Raw genomic sequence first — 16,894 nt, forward strand, 5'->3', positions numbered from 1 at the left:
GAACAACAACTCCTGTTGGGGAACTCAACGGAAAGAAAAAGATAGGATGACCTTCTGCGGAGGAAAATGATTGTTTGATAGGGGGAAAACCAGATAAGCTAGAGCCTGGATCATTTTTATCAAAGGTGGCAGAAAGGTCAAGGAAGATCAAAGCAAGAGATGTGGTAGTATGGAAATAACTTACAATGTCAGTTTCAATGCATGGAGCAGAGGAGGGCAAGAGTCAGATTGTAGCAGGTTAAGAGTACATTAAAAAAAGAGACAGCCAAGAATATTCCAGGGATTCAGAAGCAGAGTGTGCATGATTGGCCAAATTTAGGAAAAGGAGTTTTCAGAGAATTAACGGTTTTTAGAACTGTAGAAATAAGGGTCTGCTTGAAACTCTTTAATTTCTATAGGAAACTAAAGGAGTGGCTGGTGTGGTAAAGGGTTGGGTCATAGTTTGAGACATAATATTCAGGACTCAGAAAAGAATAAGATCAAAGATTCATGTAAGAATTAAATGAGGAATCATGAGACACCAGAAGTGAGTAAATAAGATGGAAGATGGATCAAAACTAGTGGGCAAAGGCTTTCTAAAGAGAGTCCGAGATCGCCAAGAACTTTTTTTTGAAATCCAGGATGACTTAAAGTGGCCTCTAAGAACCAGTGGGGCCAACTTCACTGGGAAGAAAATTAACTTTAGCCAGAGGTTAAAGAAATAGTATCAAGATCTAGTATCCATAGAGACCAAGCCCATCTCTAAATTTATTAGAGATTAACAGGAATGATGGAAAACCAGAGAAAAGGATTGTTGTGGATAGTTTCAGTACCACTGAAAAACATATCAAGGGGGAAAGAAGAAAGGGAGGCAGGGACAGATCTATGTTGCAGAGCATCAACATTAGAGAGAAACTGTGAAGATTGGCTGAATGGTTATATATTAGGATATGCAGACATGGTAACTAATAGAAGGAGGAATCAAGGGTTGATGATTCATTCTCAACAACTGAGAACAGGAAGGAGTAAAAAATGGAAACTGTAAAATATGAGTAGGCAGATGTAGTTATTAAAAAATACACTATTAAATGCCACAGATTATGAAAGAAGCCAAAGTGGAGGACCTCCAATAATGAAAACAATACTGAATTCTGCTGTGGAACAAACACAGATGGTGGCAGGTTGCTTCTGGAGAGAAAGAGTAGGTTTCTGATGTGGGATACTGTAAACCCAGGTCATAAGTTTACTTCTTAATGAGCCATTACATGGAACACGTAATGCAGCCAAAACATAGCATTTTGACTACAAAACTCAGCTCTCTGACATCTGCAAGTTCTCCAAATCTACTTTCAGACCTCTTGTAATCCCATGTGGTAGAATGCAGTGTTGGAAAAAGTTTATGTGTAAACTTATGAATCTCATCATAATAAAATAAGTATGGTGTGTATTTGTGTGATGTTTGTGTTTGTGTTTGTGTAGAGAAAGGACTGTGTTGGATCATATGTCCATAGGGGGTGTTTTTGTTCAGTCTGCCTTTGGTCATGTCTGATGAAAACTCTGATCTTGAACATGAAAGGTTCCCCATGTCTGCCAGTCTAGTAGCTCATTATTCCCTCTTGCACATTCACATATTCACACTTCCTCACATGAAAAGCTTGTGATATCAGTCCCATGTCAGAAGTAATGACATGCAAAATTCAGCACCATCATTTCTCATGGCATTATTCCTGAATATAATTATGTATTTTTCTTGTTTTTTGGGGGGAAAAGAATTGATAGTTCATGTCCATACGATTTTTGTTTTGTTTTGTTTTCTTTTTTAGTATTCTTACGAAGCAAAGTGGCAAACAGATTTTTGCAAAGAACAAAGCGAGCTAATTCAATGTTCGAGGAATTTAAGCCTGGAAATATTGAAAGGGAATGCTATGAGGAGAGATGCTCGAAAGAAGAAGCCAGGGAGGCATTTGAAGATGAAGAGAAAACTGTAAGTGTGTGCATTTCTGACTCTCTCCGTGTAGTGTTTTTTTGCGCACGTGTGTTTTTACACCTCTTATTTCTGCAAGGCCTTCAAAATCAATGAGATGGCCTGAAAATGGGTTTCTAGTAAACCTGCACCATGGAACACTTTGCCAGATCATTTTTTCCTACGGTTCTCTCTGTTGCTTCTGGCTGCCTCCTTGACCACGTGTCTCTTTTCTCCTTCCTGTTGAAGAAAACTGAATGTGGGGGTGCTTCCATCTCACACTCTGAGCACCCCATGAAGCTGTGGGTGTGACACCCAGATCCTTCCAAAAGCTTCTACTAAATTGTAAGTCTCAGTGTGACAGAACCAGCATACTACCAAGGACACAGGGGGAGTCATGCCATGGATCATATTAGTAGATTACCATTAAATCCAGTTCAATTTTGTCCTTGGGTCTAGCTTTTTTTTTCCCTAGCTCCAGCCACTTTGTGGTGGGTGTGGGGTGCTCCTCCCTGCAGCACACTAGTCAATGGCCAAACACAGGCAAAGTATAAGAGGCAGTGTCAGAAGACAGGAAGGGAGACAAACAGGAGTGAATGGGAAGGAACAAAAGTTATTGATGCTTGTCAGGTTTTCTGGTGGATATAGTGTGTTCGGTTTTTATCTTGCATTTGTCCAACACCAAATTAAAAGAAGAAAAAACTGGTTCTTCTTTTTCTGTTCTTACCAGTCTTTATCATCTGATCAGCCAGCTACAAGGTGACAACGATAAAACTACAGGTGGTTCAGAGATTGGGGCAGTGGAAGGAACCTCTACAGCACATTTCTCTGTTTAACCTCTAGAGCAGGTTTCTCTGAAGTCCACACTTTAAGATGTGTGGACTTCAACTCCCACAATTCCCCAGCCAGCAACTGCTGGGAGTTGGAAGTCCACACATCTTAAAGTTGCCAAGGTAGAGAAACACTCTACTGCCTTTAATTCCTCTAGCAATTATCCTAACGGTGCTGCCCACAGATTTACAAAACGTATTGTAAGATCTTTCTCTCTGCCTGCTTCTCCATAATAGCCTTCCCCAAATGGACGCCCTCCAAATATTCTGCCACTCATAACAATGCTGGAGGTGAGGTGACCTGTAGTCCAGTGCAGTTGGAGGGCATCACATTGGACAAGCTGCTTTACAATGTGCCTCTTGGTTATATCACAGCTGCTTAAAAACTTAAAACCAGGAATGCAGTAGAATATAGGATTTGACCTGATCATAACAGTAGCATGATTACCATGCTGAATTACTTATTTAGCTAAATAATTCAGAAGTTTATCTGCATTTCTTTGGACAAAAAAATCCACGATAATCCAACTCCTCAAAATACTGGAATGTTTGTCTAAGAAGTCAGTTTAAAAAACAACCACAGCCTAGCCCATTATTTAAAAGGCAGCAGGCTCACAAATAGATTACTCTGATCCAAGACGTGTAAATTCTTGAGATTTGCATAAGGTAAACAGAATAACTCTTTTCATTAAAGGACCTGGAAAATATTTTATACCAGGAAAATAGCAGAAGATAACAGAGTTTTAAAAAACACAGAAATCACTTTTCAGCAGAAGTGCAGCTGAGAGAGGAAGTTTTTAATGTGGTGCAAATATGATGTATTAGTATTAGTACTTAATTGCTGATCCCTGAAATATTGCATGAGTTTCTTCTTTATTTTTTAAAATATTCCCCAGCTTTGTGGTTTTCATTTAACACTGCTAAATTCTAATGTGCATGTGTGTATTTTTTTTTTTTTCAAATTAGGAGAATTTCTGGAATATTTATATAGGTAAGAGATTATCTGCTTTTGCTCCAAACATTTTCCTAACGTATTGGTCAAATATGTGCAGTGTATTTGATAAAATAAATGTATTGGTTTTGATTAAAATTAAGAGTATACCCATGATAGGTTAAAATTGGGCATTTCGAAGACTATACATATCCATAACAACTGTGGTCAACATACCACTCAAATCAAGTCATCTGGGAGGAACTTCTAATAATTTCAATGATATTTATTTTTATATAATGTATACTATTAGATTCTAAGGCTAGTTTGCATATTCTGATTCAGCCACTGAAGTAAAACAAACTGTACACTTTTAGTTGTAGTTAGGTGATTGGTCAAACTGCATCCATAGCACCATCTGTCCACAGAACCAGCTCTCCTTTTTCCTGTGGAGAACTGAAGTAATGCAGTTCCGTGTGTTAAACTGGCTTCAACTTGCTTTACACATTGTGTGAAAGTTTCCTTGGTAATTTGCAAGACGTTCATCAGGAGATTTGGAGCGAGGTATTGTCACCGTGCAGATGGCACCCACGTCTATTTCTCTGTGACCTCTTCAAAAAATACTATGGCTCCTCTGCTTGCAATCAGTGATTGGCTGGATGAGGGATAATACATGGAAACCAAATCCAGACAAGATAGAGCTGCTCACTCTATCATGAGAGAGCATGATTCCAGAGAGGAGGCAGATCTGCTGTCCCAGTTTTTGGAATGCACTCACTGCAGAATTGAGGAGCCTTACATCTTTATTCGCTTCTTAAAAGGCCCCCATGTTTTGCACAGCTTTTGAGAAGCTTTCCAACAGCTCTTTTAAAATGCTAATTTGATTTAAAAATAAAATACTTGGTTTCAATTGCTAATTTATCTGTTTCTTATATCTTAATATTAAGATTGTTTTCCACTGTAAACCACTGAGAAATGGCAGTAAGTTGGGAGTATATCTTGCTCTGTGCAGTACATACATTTGGTAAAGCTGACTGATCCAAAGTTGAGCCTAAATTTCATTCATTGCGGGCAGCTTAAAAATCCCATCCTTAGTGCTGCCTTAGTACTTCCAGGAAACAATGTAACAGTAATTTGGATTTTGAACATGTATATACTCTGCAGTGGCACCGCCCTTTGGAATATTCTGCCCCCCGAGGTGAGGCAGGCACCTTCTCTCCTGGCCTTCCGGAAGAATTTGAAAACCTGGTTCTGCTGCCTCGCTTGGGGTGGGAAGGGCAACAGCTCTTCCTGGGGGTGGTTGGCATCATAGTACCCTCCCTATTGAATGAGAGCTTTTCACCACTATGGATCTTATATTTATCTATTTATAATGATAGTTTGTATTGTAAAGTATGTTTTATGGTTTTGTTTATTTTGTTGTAAACCACCCAGAGTCCCTCTTTGGGGGGAGAAGGGCAGTGACAGAAATTCGAAATATAAATAAATAATAAATATACTACATTTTGGATTTTAACTCCTTTTTTTTATGCTAGATGGGGATCAGTGTCTATCAAACCCCTGCCATTATGGTGGGACATGCAAAGATGGCATCGGTAGCTATACCTGTACATGCTTGGCCGGCTATCAAGGGAAAAACTGTGAATATCGTAAGTTGAGCTGGAGCAATTCAGAAGAGGAAGAAAAGAGTCATGTGGCCACTCTTATCCCCCCACCTCCTGCAAGTTTTGTAAAGATTTGAAATGGCATGAGATTTTTTTTCTAAGTCTTAAGAGACTTCAGTGAAATCTTATGAGAACTGACACTTAGAGTCACTTAGACCGAAGTGTCAAAGAAATCATAGCAATAAAATGAAATAAAACTAAGACAATTTTCCAAGGGTTCAGGTGCTATCCAGGAAAACTTCCTATGTGGCCCAGATTTAATTTATGGAAAGCCGATGGCTTTGTACGTGAACTGGTGTCTTGAATATAGTTTCTTAGCAATATTCTTGGCAGAAGTAATAGAAAAGGATGTTCCTAAGGATATGGACAATCAGTTCAGATACTGATGATTATGAAAGTGAATATATAAGAAAATAAGAAGCATCTGGATGGATTAGGCCAAAGACTATGTAGTTCAACATGTTTTGTAGCTAACATCCTTTTCTATTATTGGTATACAGCTGGTATATACTGATAAAGAGCAGTAGCTTGATCATCCATTAATTTGTCTACCTCTCTTTTAAAACTATTTGAATGTCACTGTACTATCCCTTATGGTTTCAAGATTTGTTTTCCGATTAGTCATTGCTACTTCATATTTAATGTGTATGTGAAATCTGTGTGGTCTTTGCATTAATAACTATCATTTGTTATTTTGTTCACTGACCTGACCTGTATTTACTCAGGCTGGATAAGAGCCCTCACATCTCAACATGTAGGGGGAGCTGGGACAAAGACATGTACAAGTAACTCCTCTCCCTCAAAAACTTCAAGTTTGGTTGATAGATTTTCTCTATTTTGTAGAAAAATAAATGAGGCTTGTAGTTTTCTTCAGTTTTCCCACCAATGTGGAGGACAAGAGTCCATCCCCAGAGAAGAGAGATGAGGTCAGATTACTACCAGCATCATTTCCACTTCTGCAACCAGTTTTCCTTAACAACCCATTATAAGCAAGCAACATTTAGAATAGGATTGCTGTGCTGTGAAAAATCATTCTGGCTGTTACAGTTTTATCTTTGTCTACACAAGATGTTTTTATCTATTTTCAGTGCTTTACCTGTTTATTTTTTATACAGTCATACATAGGTCCTGCATATTGGACAACGGGAACTGTTGGCACTTCTGCAAACTTGATCAAAACAATATTCAGTGTTCGTGCGCTGAAGGGTACATTTTGGGAGATGATGGCCAGTCGTGTGTTGCTGGAGGTATGAATGCATTTGTTCCATTGGAACAACATATTATAACATTTTATTTTGGTTTTGTCATATCACTGTAAGCCAGACTTACTGATGTCTCATTCCTATTGAGTTATGTACGTTCTGTTGTAATTTGAAAGTCAAACAGAACATTTTTTAAATTAACTTGATTTGACTGTTGGCTCTATTGTTTAATTTATTATTTCATCATAAAGGAGAAGGGCAGTATGTTATGTGATAACTAAAGGATCATCTCTCTATCTCTTTTTTCTGCAACCTGTTTTCCTTTCAAATCTGACTCCAGTGTAGCTTTACTGGCATGACCTATCTCTGTCCATTTACAACTAAGACTATCTAGATATTATTTTAGTCTTTGATAGGAATTATTTCCTTATGTAAAGACAGCATTGTTAGATGTGGGCTAAATAACCAGCATTATAACATGTGGTTTTCAGCAACAACGATCCTTTATTAAAAGAACAGAGAGGGCAGTTATCTAATTTGTTGATAGTTGTCTCACTCAGAATGAGATGTTTAAAAGTAAAGGTGTCCTTTTTTGTATCTTTCTTGACCTTGTGTTATCTTGCAGTTGCATCATTTAATCCTCATTATGGTTTTTCAGGTGACTTTCCATGTGGTCGAATTAAAACATCAAGGAACAAGAGAGAAGCAAGTCCACCTGACTATCATCCAGATTTCTCCGATGGCTACGATGCAACTGACCAACATGTTTATTTTGAAATTCCTACGAATTTCTCTAGCATAGTTCCTACTTTGCCCTCCCAGAATGAAACATCACTCAATCAAGGTGATGATTCAGACCGCGATGTAAGAGTCGTTAATGGAACAGACTGTAAATTGGGTGAATGTCCATGGCAGGTAAATGAGTTGAATGTGTATGATAGAATACTAATTTATCTACATCCAGAATTTGTTTAAACAATGAGACATACTTTACTTTTAATTTCCACTTAGTTTTACAACCTGTGTATAGAAAACGATACAATCCTATGTGCATTTAAATATACAGTCCTACATACTGTATATTTAAGGATCAATGTTGTGATAGAACATCAATATCTCACCCTGCTTCAGGTAGAATGAAAAATCTATTCCAGAATCACATCTTAAAGAATTGCAGGATCTGCAGATCACCATAGTTTATGCTATAGGTTGGGAACTGAAAACAATGGCACGCTCCCATCTGATCCAAGAGTTCCCCTTTCTCCTCTAATATGGCAGTTTAGTTTTAAAATGATGGATTTTTTTTTCAAACAAAGCCTAATGGGATCACTATTAGAGAGGGATTAAACCTCTCTGGTGGTTGTGACTTCCCCTCTCCCACTTGCACAGCAATAAATACTTGCTGAAGATGTCACATCAGCACCAATGGGAGCTATTTTTCTAAAGTTTTATTGCTGCAGAGGTGGCATAGATGTGTGGAGATAATTTGAGTAGGAGTTGGCAAAAGAGATTCAATAATTCCCAGATGATATATCTGTATTCATCACTAGCTTGATATCTCTAAAGATGACACAATGTCATCAAGTGCAAGTAGCTGACCATATTTAGTTCAGAATATTTGTATTCATCCAAAATAATATCTTAGTTTTGCTCAACTACTTTTCTGCCAGTATTTAGGATTTGTATTTGATGCTGAATAAACTATTTATTAGCAGCAATACACCAGCCCTGAAATGTTTAGTAATCAATGGTCAATTGATTTTATTACGGTCACTGACCAGTACAAGATACAATTCTATAAAAATATGCACATTAGCCATTAGCCATAAAATATGAGCCATCTAAATTAAAATAATTTTAAATTTGAGTTTACAAGTTCCAATTAAGTGTTAAAATACGTTTGGGTCACAATGTAAGTGAGCCCCTTAATCAAGTTTAAAAACAATCATATTAATTTGCATTATCATGACTAATATTCTATCAGTGTCTATAAAAATATATGTAAAATATTAAAAGGAGTGATAAAAAGAGTAAAATATCATATATAAAATGTGTTATATAGACCACAAAGTTATTACAAGGGATACATTACTACATTTTTCCAATCATAATCTGACGTATCTTCATAGCAGCTGTGCAGAATCTGGCTACTTGCGCTGTGACAGTTGGATATTCATATATAAGTAACATTTGCATACAATCTATATCTTTCCATCTAGGGCATTTACTAATCAAAGGTAATATTAGTTTACTCCTGAGCTCTTTATAAAAAGGACAACGGAGAAGCACATGGTCTGTAGTTTCTATCTCTCCATTGTTACAAGGGCACCGCCTTGCAGCTATTGGGATTTTTTTGTATCTGCCTTCCAAGACTGCAGAAGGGAGTGCATGGCTTCAAGCTAGGGAGAAAGCTTTCCGCTGGCTAGGAATTTCAAGTTGAGAAAGGTAGTTAGCAGTATTGACAATATATTTATTATGTGTTTATTAATCAAATGAGGCTATAATCTAGTAACTTGATTCTCCAATTAATGTCAATATTTTTAAATGAACTTTTCAAAAATAAGCAGTGACTTTGATTTAAGTATGATATATATGGTTTAGTTTCAGGAATAAATGTCCTTTTTTGTGTGCAAGACCCATGTTCTGAAGGCCACGTGTATTTTCCTCCAAGTCTTCTAGCGTAGGCCAGAAGCGCTCTCTTCATCAGAGGCTAATTTGGGCTATGTTAAAATGAAACTAAGATTATGAAGTCATGGATCGTGGGAGGGATGTCTGCAGGATATGGTCAGAAAGTCAAGATGGTGGATGCAACAGTGTCATTGAAGCTTCACATGTTTCATGTGCCTTACAGGGTATAGTGCCAGGGCGTGGTCACAGAAGTCAAGATGGTGGTGGCAATCACACAATTAAAGTTGCATCTATTATTTATGTGTATCACATCTATAAAAACCAGGCCTTTGATTGCACTGCCAATTTGACTTCTTTGACCATAACCTGTGGGCATCCCTGGAGGGTGAGGAATGAACGGATGGAGTTTATGAAGAAAAGTAGTTTTCCTGCAGACATGGTCACGTTCTCCCTTGGGCCACCATATTTGCATCACAACATATTTTCACCAGACCCTTGTGCAGCCCCTGATTAAATTGAATAATTTTGTTTCTGAAAGCTTTAGAAAAGGCTTGACATTACTTTATTATTTCATGCACTGATGTTTTGTCCTGTTTTTTGAAAAGGCCTGACATAGAATATAAAGGAATGCAGAGGTAGAAACTTTTCTGAAAAGAATGAAGGATAACAAATGTCCAGGGAAAGATTCATTACTGTGTGTGTGTGTGTGTGTGTGTGAGAGAGAGAGAGAGAGAGAGAGAGGGAGAGAAAGAAGTCAAGATAGTGGCTGCAACTGCACAATGCAATTTTTTTATGTGACACACATAAAAAAGGATGGGGCTTTAATCCCTCAGTTCCAGCTGCCTTTGTTTGACCCTCCCTGAAGATTCTCCTGGCCATCACAGTAAAAGCTGCTATGAAATCAATATTCCAAGAATAATGATTATTCATAAAACTCTATTCCTTCTGTTTCCAGGCACTTCTGATAAATGAGGAAGGTGATGGGTTTTGTGGAGGAACAATTTTGAGTCCCATGTATGTGCTTACTGCAGCCCACTGCATAAACCAAACCAAGAAAGTTAAAGTTTTTGTAGGTGGGTATTTTCACTGTCATCTATCTTCAAAAATATTTACAGTGCAAGCCAGCAGTACATGTGTCTTCTGAAGTTAAAGGGGATGTAGTCTCAGTTTAGCATCTTTAATTACATATACTGCATATCTTTGGTTACTAATCTGTATCAAGTCAGACAGAATCAGAATAAAATTCCCTTTGCTATCCTAATGTTAATGGCCATGGCATCTAATGCACATTCTTCACCCTCTGCTATGGCCATATGTTTGACATTTTATGTTTAAGGGTGCAGGAGAAATCTCATGTGCATTGTATTGAAAAGGGAAAAAAAAGAAAAGGGAGGGAGGGAGGGAGGGAGGGAGGACATGCCAATAACTTTCACATCATATGTGCTGTGGGGGGGAGAGGTGTAACCTGTATGCTGATTCACAGAGATGACTCTATTCATGTCACATAACACTGGATTCTTACACACACTAAGCTATAATGCAATTTGTTTTGTTTCGGCTAAGAATATGGTGTGAATCCAGGTACTGTGGCCACAAGCAACCACAGGAGGACGGGGACAGGACAAGCAATATGGATGATGAAATGCCTCAACTCACATATTTGCATCAGAGGTCCTGACACAAATATGTTATCATGGCATTGGTGTGATGATGTCATCACATGCTTTGTACTTTGGCATTGCTACAGTCTGTGCTGCTGACTGTGCTTTGTAAATCATGCATTGTGGCTAAGTGTTTTGCCCAGCAAAAAATAGAAATGCTCTACACAATTCCCTCCTTCTCAATTTCCCCCCCCCCCATAGATTCTTTAAAATAAAATATAGGAGTTTCCCACACCTACTGTACTTACTGTATATTTCTGTCCTATGGACTGATGTTGCTTTTGCTATACAAGAAACACATTCAAAGAATGAGTTAGTGCGTAGCTGTAACATAAATTCACTGTAGAGGGACAAAATAAGGCATCAAGTAGTCCTATAGATAGTATAACATGATATACAGTTCTGATTAGACATACTTCTCGGATAGATATATTTCATAACTTATTTTTCAATATACAGTATACATATTTCTCTTCTTCTTAGCGTTTTTCCTGTGCTATGGCAGGGTCCACTTGTCAGCATATCCGTCTCCATTTGGCTTGGTCCAAATATATACATATTAAAGTATACATATTTCTGATTATAAAAATTGGGATAGCTGTGTTTTAAACACTAGTACACTATATTTGTACCACATCATAATTTTATCAACTTGGTCTTCCACAGGGGAAGTGGATATATCAAGAAAAAATGCAGGACATCTTCTCGCTGTGGACAAAATATATGTGCATCAAAAATTTGTTCTGGAAACCTATGACTATGATATAGCCCTCATCCAGCTGAAGAACCCTATCCAGTTCTCTGAAAATGTGATTCCTGCCTGCCTTCCCACTGCTGATTTTGCCAATCAAGTCCTAATGAAACAAGACGTAGGTATTGTTAGTGGTTTTGGGCGTACTCAAGAAAGAGGACGAACCTCCAACACACTTAAAGTCGTTAGACTTCCTTATGTGGAGAGGCATATCTGCAAGCTTTCCAGTAATTTCCCTATCACTGAAAATATGTTTTGTGCTGGCTATAGTACTCTGGCTCAAGATGCATGCCAGGGAGACAGTGGGGGCCCTCATGTCACTACATATAGAGGCACCTACTTTGTTACTGGGATAATCAGCTGGGGGGAAGGATGTGCAAGGCAAGGCAAATACGGTATTTATACAAGACTGTCCAAATTCATCCCTTGGTTAAAGAGAATGATGCGTCAAAAGCCACAGAGAATAGAGTCGAGCATTGCTGAGCCCTAAAAATCACCCAATGGCACATTTCGTGCAGGGATTTTGCCAATCAATAAAGCATTGGGTTAGAACATTCAGTATATTCATTTGATCCTGGAACTCTTCATTTCAGACATACTGCCATTTTTCAATGTAACGTTAAAGTCACGTAGCTTGCCAATTTATCAAGGGCTTTTTTTTCCTAGCATCAACCCCCTTGTGGCACTTAGAATGAATACTACTATTTCATTTCAACTCTGTCTCTTCAGTGCCATATCTTTAATTGCTTCATATGGTTTATAATGGTAACTATAATCCTGCAAGCGAGAGCAATTAGAAGCCCAGCAGTGATATTTGGCCCCTTTGTAATACAATCTCCAGTCACCAGCCCTGTTCCCTTGAGACAATCAGATGGGTTAATCAGGGTAGTGCACAATGGGGTAATCAGCTGAATTCTCCTCCTATCTAATTTACCCCCAAACACACCCAGAAGCCAAGCCATGCCTACTGGTGCCTGCCAGCTCAATAGAGGAAGGGTTAGAGACATCATAAAATCTTGCTCTCCTGATCCAACAGCTCATAGGATACCAAAAATTTCCTGGGGAAAGTGGACAGAGATTCTGTATTCCCCAAATGGTAATTCTACCCATGCACCCACATTTTGTGTTATTTTGTGTTATCAGAATTTCCAGTGATGGGAGATGGCTGAGTTGATTACTGACTGGGTTAAGTATGTTGTAGGAACAACAGGGTCCTAATGAAAAAAGAAGTAGGCATTATTAGTGGTATATATTCAGTACACTTCTTTAACAGTGCTATTTTATCACAAGCATGCTTTTTTTTCTGTCTGAAAACATGTTTCACTGAAAAGTTAAAAGGCTTTTCAGATTTGTGATTGATAAAATTAAAGATGTTTGAAAGTTCTATCTGCCTGTGAAGTGAACGGGTGTATTTACTAGACATCTTAAGATTTTGGGAAGATCAATTAACATAGAGTGTAAGTTGCACATTTACAAATTATCTTTCACTTGGTGAAAACTACAGTGCATTATCTTCTGGTTTCTTACTCTGAATCTTAGGTTAACACAATTAATTATCTTAATATTTTGCCACATCATCAAGGAGCAACAGTGTGCATTGTGTCCAGTGAAATTCAAAGAGGCTGCTTCTGACACAACTAGCCAATTTTTTTTGTTCAGCAGCAATGGGAGCAGCAGCAGAAATAGATATGGTAAAGGCTTAAAATGAAATCCCTTATCAACTTCCATGACTGACAATTACGAAACTTCTGAACATAAGGCAAGAGAGTGAGGAATGGTTAAAATCCACTCATTAAGTTCAGTGAGCACAAGTGTTAAATTTTGAAATCATACAAACCTATCAGCTGATAGTGAACACACAGCTTTCAAATATCTACTAACTTAAAACCATATTTATTGGAAGAGCCCTGATAGAGGACAATAACATTAGGCAACTCTTATACTGTCTGTTATTTCAAAAGAAAGCAAACAATATTGCATATGTACTTCTGCACTGAACTAATGTAACAGGCATTAATTTTAAAATGTAGCAGGCATTAATTAATCATGCAACCCCACTGTTTTCATAGCTAATGTCCAATGTTAACCAGAAAGCAATCCCGCACCATTTACACAAAGTTAAGTCTATATATTCCTCTGCTACTTCTTAGTAGATTTGCCACATTCATTTATCCAATATGAAATCAACTGCAGCCAGTTCACATAACCAGTATAATATACTCATACAACCAATATAAGCATATACAGCAGGCTGGCTGGGGGCATTCTGGGAGCTGAAGTCCACACAGCTTAAAGTTGCAGAGGTTGAGAAACACTGATATAAAGTAATAAAACCACTACAGTGACTTTTTTACATTTTACATCTCTGGCATTTAGAAAAAACCCAAAAATAACTATGGCTCACTCTGGAAAGGGAGTGAGAATGGAGTGCCAAAGCAACATAAGCTGATAATGAAGACATGTGGGGCTCAGTTCAGAAGAACCAGAATTATTCCTTTATTTTTGTACCCATGTGCAGTTACAAAACAATATACTCAGCTTTGGAAATGCTATCATGTTTACGACAAATCAACATTCTCAAAAGATCCAACAGTATTAAAATATGGGAAGACCATTCTTATTAAATGCATCATCAACTCAAATCTATGCAACTCTAAAAACAATCAGGACCTATATCATATCTACCCTATTCTATATGCCACATTTGTACAAATGTGATACACAACTAGAGTAACTTTACCGTAAAGCCTCTAAATGTTTTCCAGTGTTCATAAGTGTAAAGTGGAAGGAAATAACTGGAAACATCTCCTGAGAGTCTGAATTACACAGAAGAGGAAATTTATTATCTGCCCTTCATTTCTTAATTACAATAACCAAAAATTTCATCTGAAGATAGTTAATGATAATTAATGATTCATATTTTCAAGTTCTATGAGACAACTTTACCAAAGTGGGCAAAATGAGGAGAGGGGCAGGTTGTTTCCTTCTACTCAGCTAGGCCTGTCCTTTCTCTTCTTTTTCTTTTTTCCTAAAAAAAGACCAATGGTGTATCATAGAATTTTAGGGAAAAGACTAAAAATAAATTATTCAGCAAGTTCAATGCTTCAGAATTTTAATCTCTCTGTTTTTCAACATCTCTGTTACCTTCTTTGTCTTAAGAGCATCAGCTTATTGTACATCTCAAATTCTTAATTTTCTGATTACAGTAATGTTTTTATTCCAGCAGCAATGTGCCAATGGAAACAGAGATGAAAGAGTTAAATGTGAAACACACATCAACTGAGTTAATTTTTAGTACAAGAAAGTTGACAAAGTTTAGGCAGTTCAAGAACAGAAGGAATCAATAGAGCAGCCAGAGACTGTGCAAACTGTTGCTTTAATATCGGCAACAGTTCTTTGTAATATGATTCAGAAATTGATCTATTTATGGCACCATTTCCAGCTGATTTCAGCATATGAAGATCTAAGATACCATTAAATACCTACATAGTCCTTGTAGTTAGAGCTATGGATTTCCTTCCTGAGTTTAGCTATGTTAAAGTAGCACAGAAAATATTACAAAAATCAACAGGAGCCCTCTGTGAAACAAACATTTTTACAATGCATTGCTCAAAATGTTAATCAGGAACCCTGGGCCAACTCTGTTGTTACGTTCATTCATATATATGACTTTGCCAGCTTTCCACTGTAAAATGACTTGAGCTGCTAGATGGCACACCAATTTATGACTTTAATGATGGTGCAGAATATTGACAACATGATGATCATGCCAGAGAGCTATGTCAGGACAATCTGAGGAAGAGGAGGAGGAGATGCTTCCATTACATAAACAGACCATGCAAATTCAAGAAAAATGTAGCAGAATTAATCTGCTTTCCAGGTTTACTAGCATGAATCCCAAGCTTGAATCATTGAAACCATACTGAATATTACAGTCTACAGGCACATAGCTATTGACTGGAATCCGAACCTTTGTGTAACAAGAAAACTGCAGTCTGTGTTCACTTCAACCACAGCCTCAAAAAAACAATGTTCCCTTACATTTCCAGTAAATGAAACACTCACTTGTGATATAGTGTGTTTCATTTTCAAAGGCAGCGTAGCAGTCAGACCAAGGACCAGGGAGACTTGTATCCAAGGCCATCCCCACCATGGAAGTTCACTGGATGATTTTCAGGATCATTATTTCCCAGCTCAAGTTATCTCACAGGTTGTTGTTGTATGGTAAAATTGGAGAAGGGAATGTTAATACTCCACTTTCAGCTTCTGGAGGAAAGGCAGAATATTAATCTAATGAAAAACAAAATTAAAATGCATATTACATCAAGCCATTTGACTGAGCATAAAGTTACTCCTATCTCAGTGTAGGAGAACAAAATACATTCATTTCTTTTTAGATTGCTTGGGTAAATTTACAACAAAACTTTTCATGCAAGGGATTTGCAGAGCTCAGATCTCATCTAAGTTTATTTCTCTGGATTTTAATAATGAAACAATGGGGCAAAATGAAAGGACACAAGAAAATCAAACTTCATTTGTATTTAGAAGGCATATTAGACAAGTTCCCTCCTTCCTCCCAAAAATTGTGGGATTTTTTTTTCTTTTGACTATCATCAAATTCACTTGTTGACATTCTATCCTGTGAGTCAACAGCAAAGTCCAACACTCTGCCAGTGTTGTTATCAGCAAAATTATGCTGTCAACTGGGGACAAAACCAACCTGCTGAACATCTGTGCAGTTCTGGGAAGGGAAGAATGATATAAAGTAGGTCACAGCACCGTTGACCCCAAATGGTTTTTCATGCATGTTTCCAGCAGGCTAAATAAATCTATCCCCCTTATCAACATACTTTTGGCATCACAAAATGTTTCTCTGATCATGTTCTGACCTGCTTTTATCCCTAACTAGCATCACATGCTCTTAGTGATGCTGTCACGTAGCCATCTCCTAACTGTATATCGCTGCAATCTCATCTTAATACTAAATAAAAAATTAACACAAAATGATTTTGAGCACTTACTCTGCTGAAATTGCCTTTTTCAAAAGGTCTAACTGGAACTTGTGTATATGGTACAGTTTTTAGCTGTAATTATTCATTTGCTGCATTGATTGATCGGGCTATAAATTCTGTACATATTGCCATTATCTTGGTTCTTATTAGTTATGATTGTGAAACCTTTAAAATGTATTATCATATTTATAAATTAATATGTTGGAGATCCCTTAGGAGGATTTTATCCTAAAAGTCTGACTGCAAATATTTGAATTAAAGACGTAAATTGAA

At 37.5% G+C, this 16,894-nt stretch overlaps 1 protein-coding gene across 1 annotated transcript in view; it reads left to right on the plus strand.

Annotated features, from left to right (window-relative positions):
- F10 (coagulation factor X) overlaps positions 1 to 12,993 on the plus strand; it is a 35,002-nt gene extending 22,009 nt beyond the window's left edge. Inside the window, exons 11-17 of the mRNA XM_063304396.1 lie at positions 1,803 to 1,963; positions 3,739 to 3,763; positions 5,239 to 5,352; positions 6,483 to 6,614; positions 7,228 to 7,484; positions 10,153 to 10,270; positions 11,525 to 12,993. Of these exons, the coding sequence (XP_063160466.1) occupies positions 1,803 to 1,963; positions 3,739 to 3,763; positions 5,239 to 5,352; positions 6,483 to 6,614; positions 7,228 to 7,484; positions 10,153 to 10,270; positions 11,525 to 12,099 (1,382 nt within the window). The 3' untranslated portion in view covers positions 12,100 to 12,993. The remainder of the gene's footprint in view (positions 1 to 1,802; positions 1,964 to 3,738; positions 3,764 to 5,238; positions 5,353 to 6,482; positions 6,615 to 7,227; positions 7,485 to 10,152; positions 10,271 to 11,524) is intronic.
- The last annotated feature ends 3,901 nt before the right edge of the window (positions 12,994 to 16,894 follow it).

Source organism: Candoia aspera, chromosome 5 (assembly GCF_035149785.1).
Source record: "Candoia aspera isolate rCanAsp1 chromosome 5, rCanAsp1.hap2, whole genome shotgun sequence".
Lineage (NCBI taxonomy): Eukaryota > Metazoa > Chordata > Lepidosauria > Squamata > Boidae > Candoia > Candoia aspera.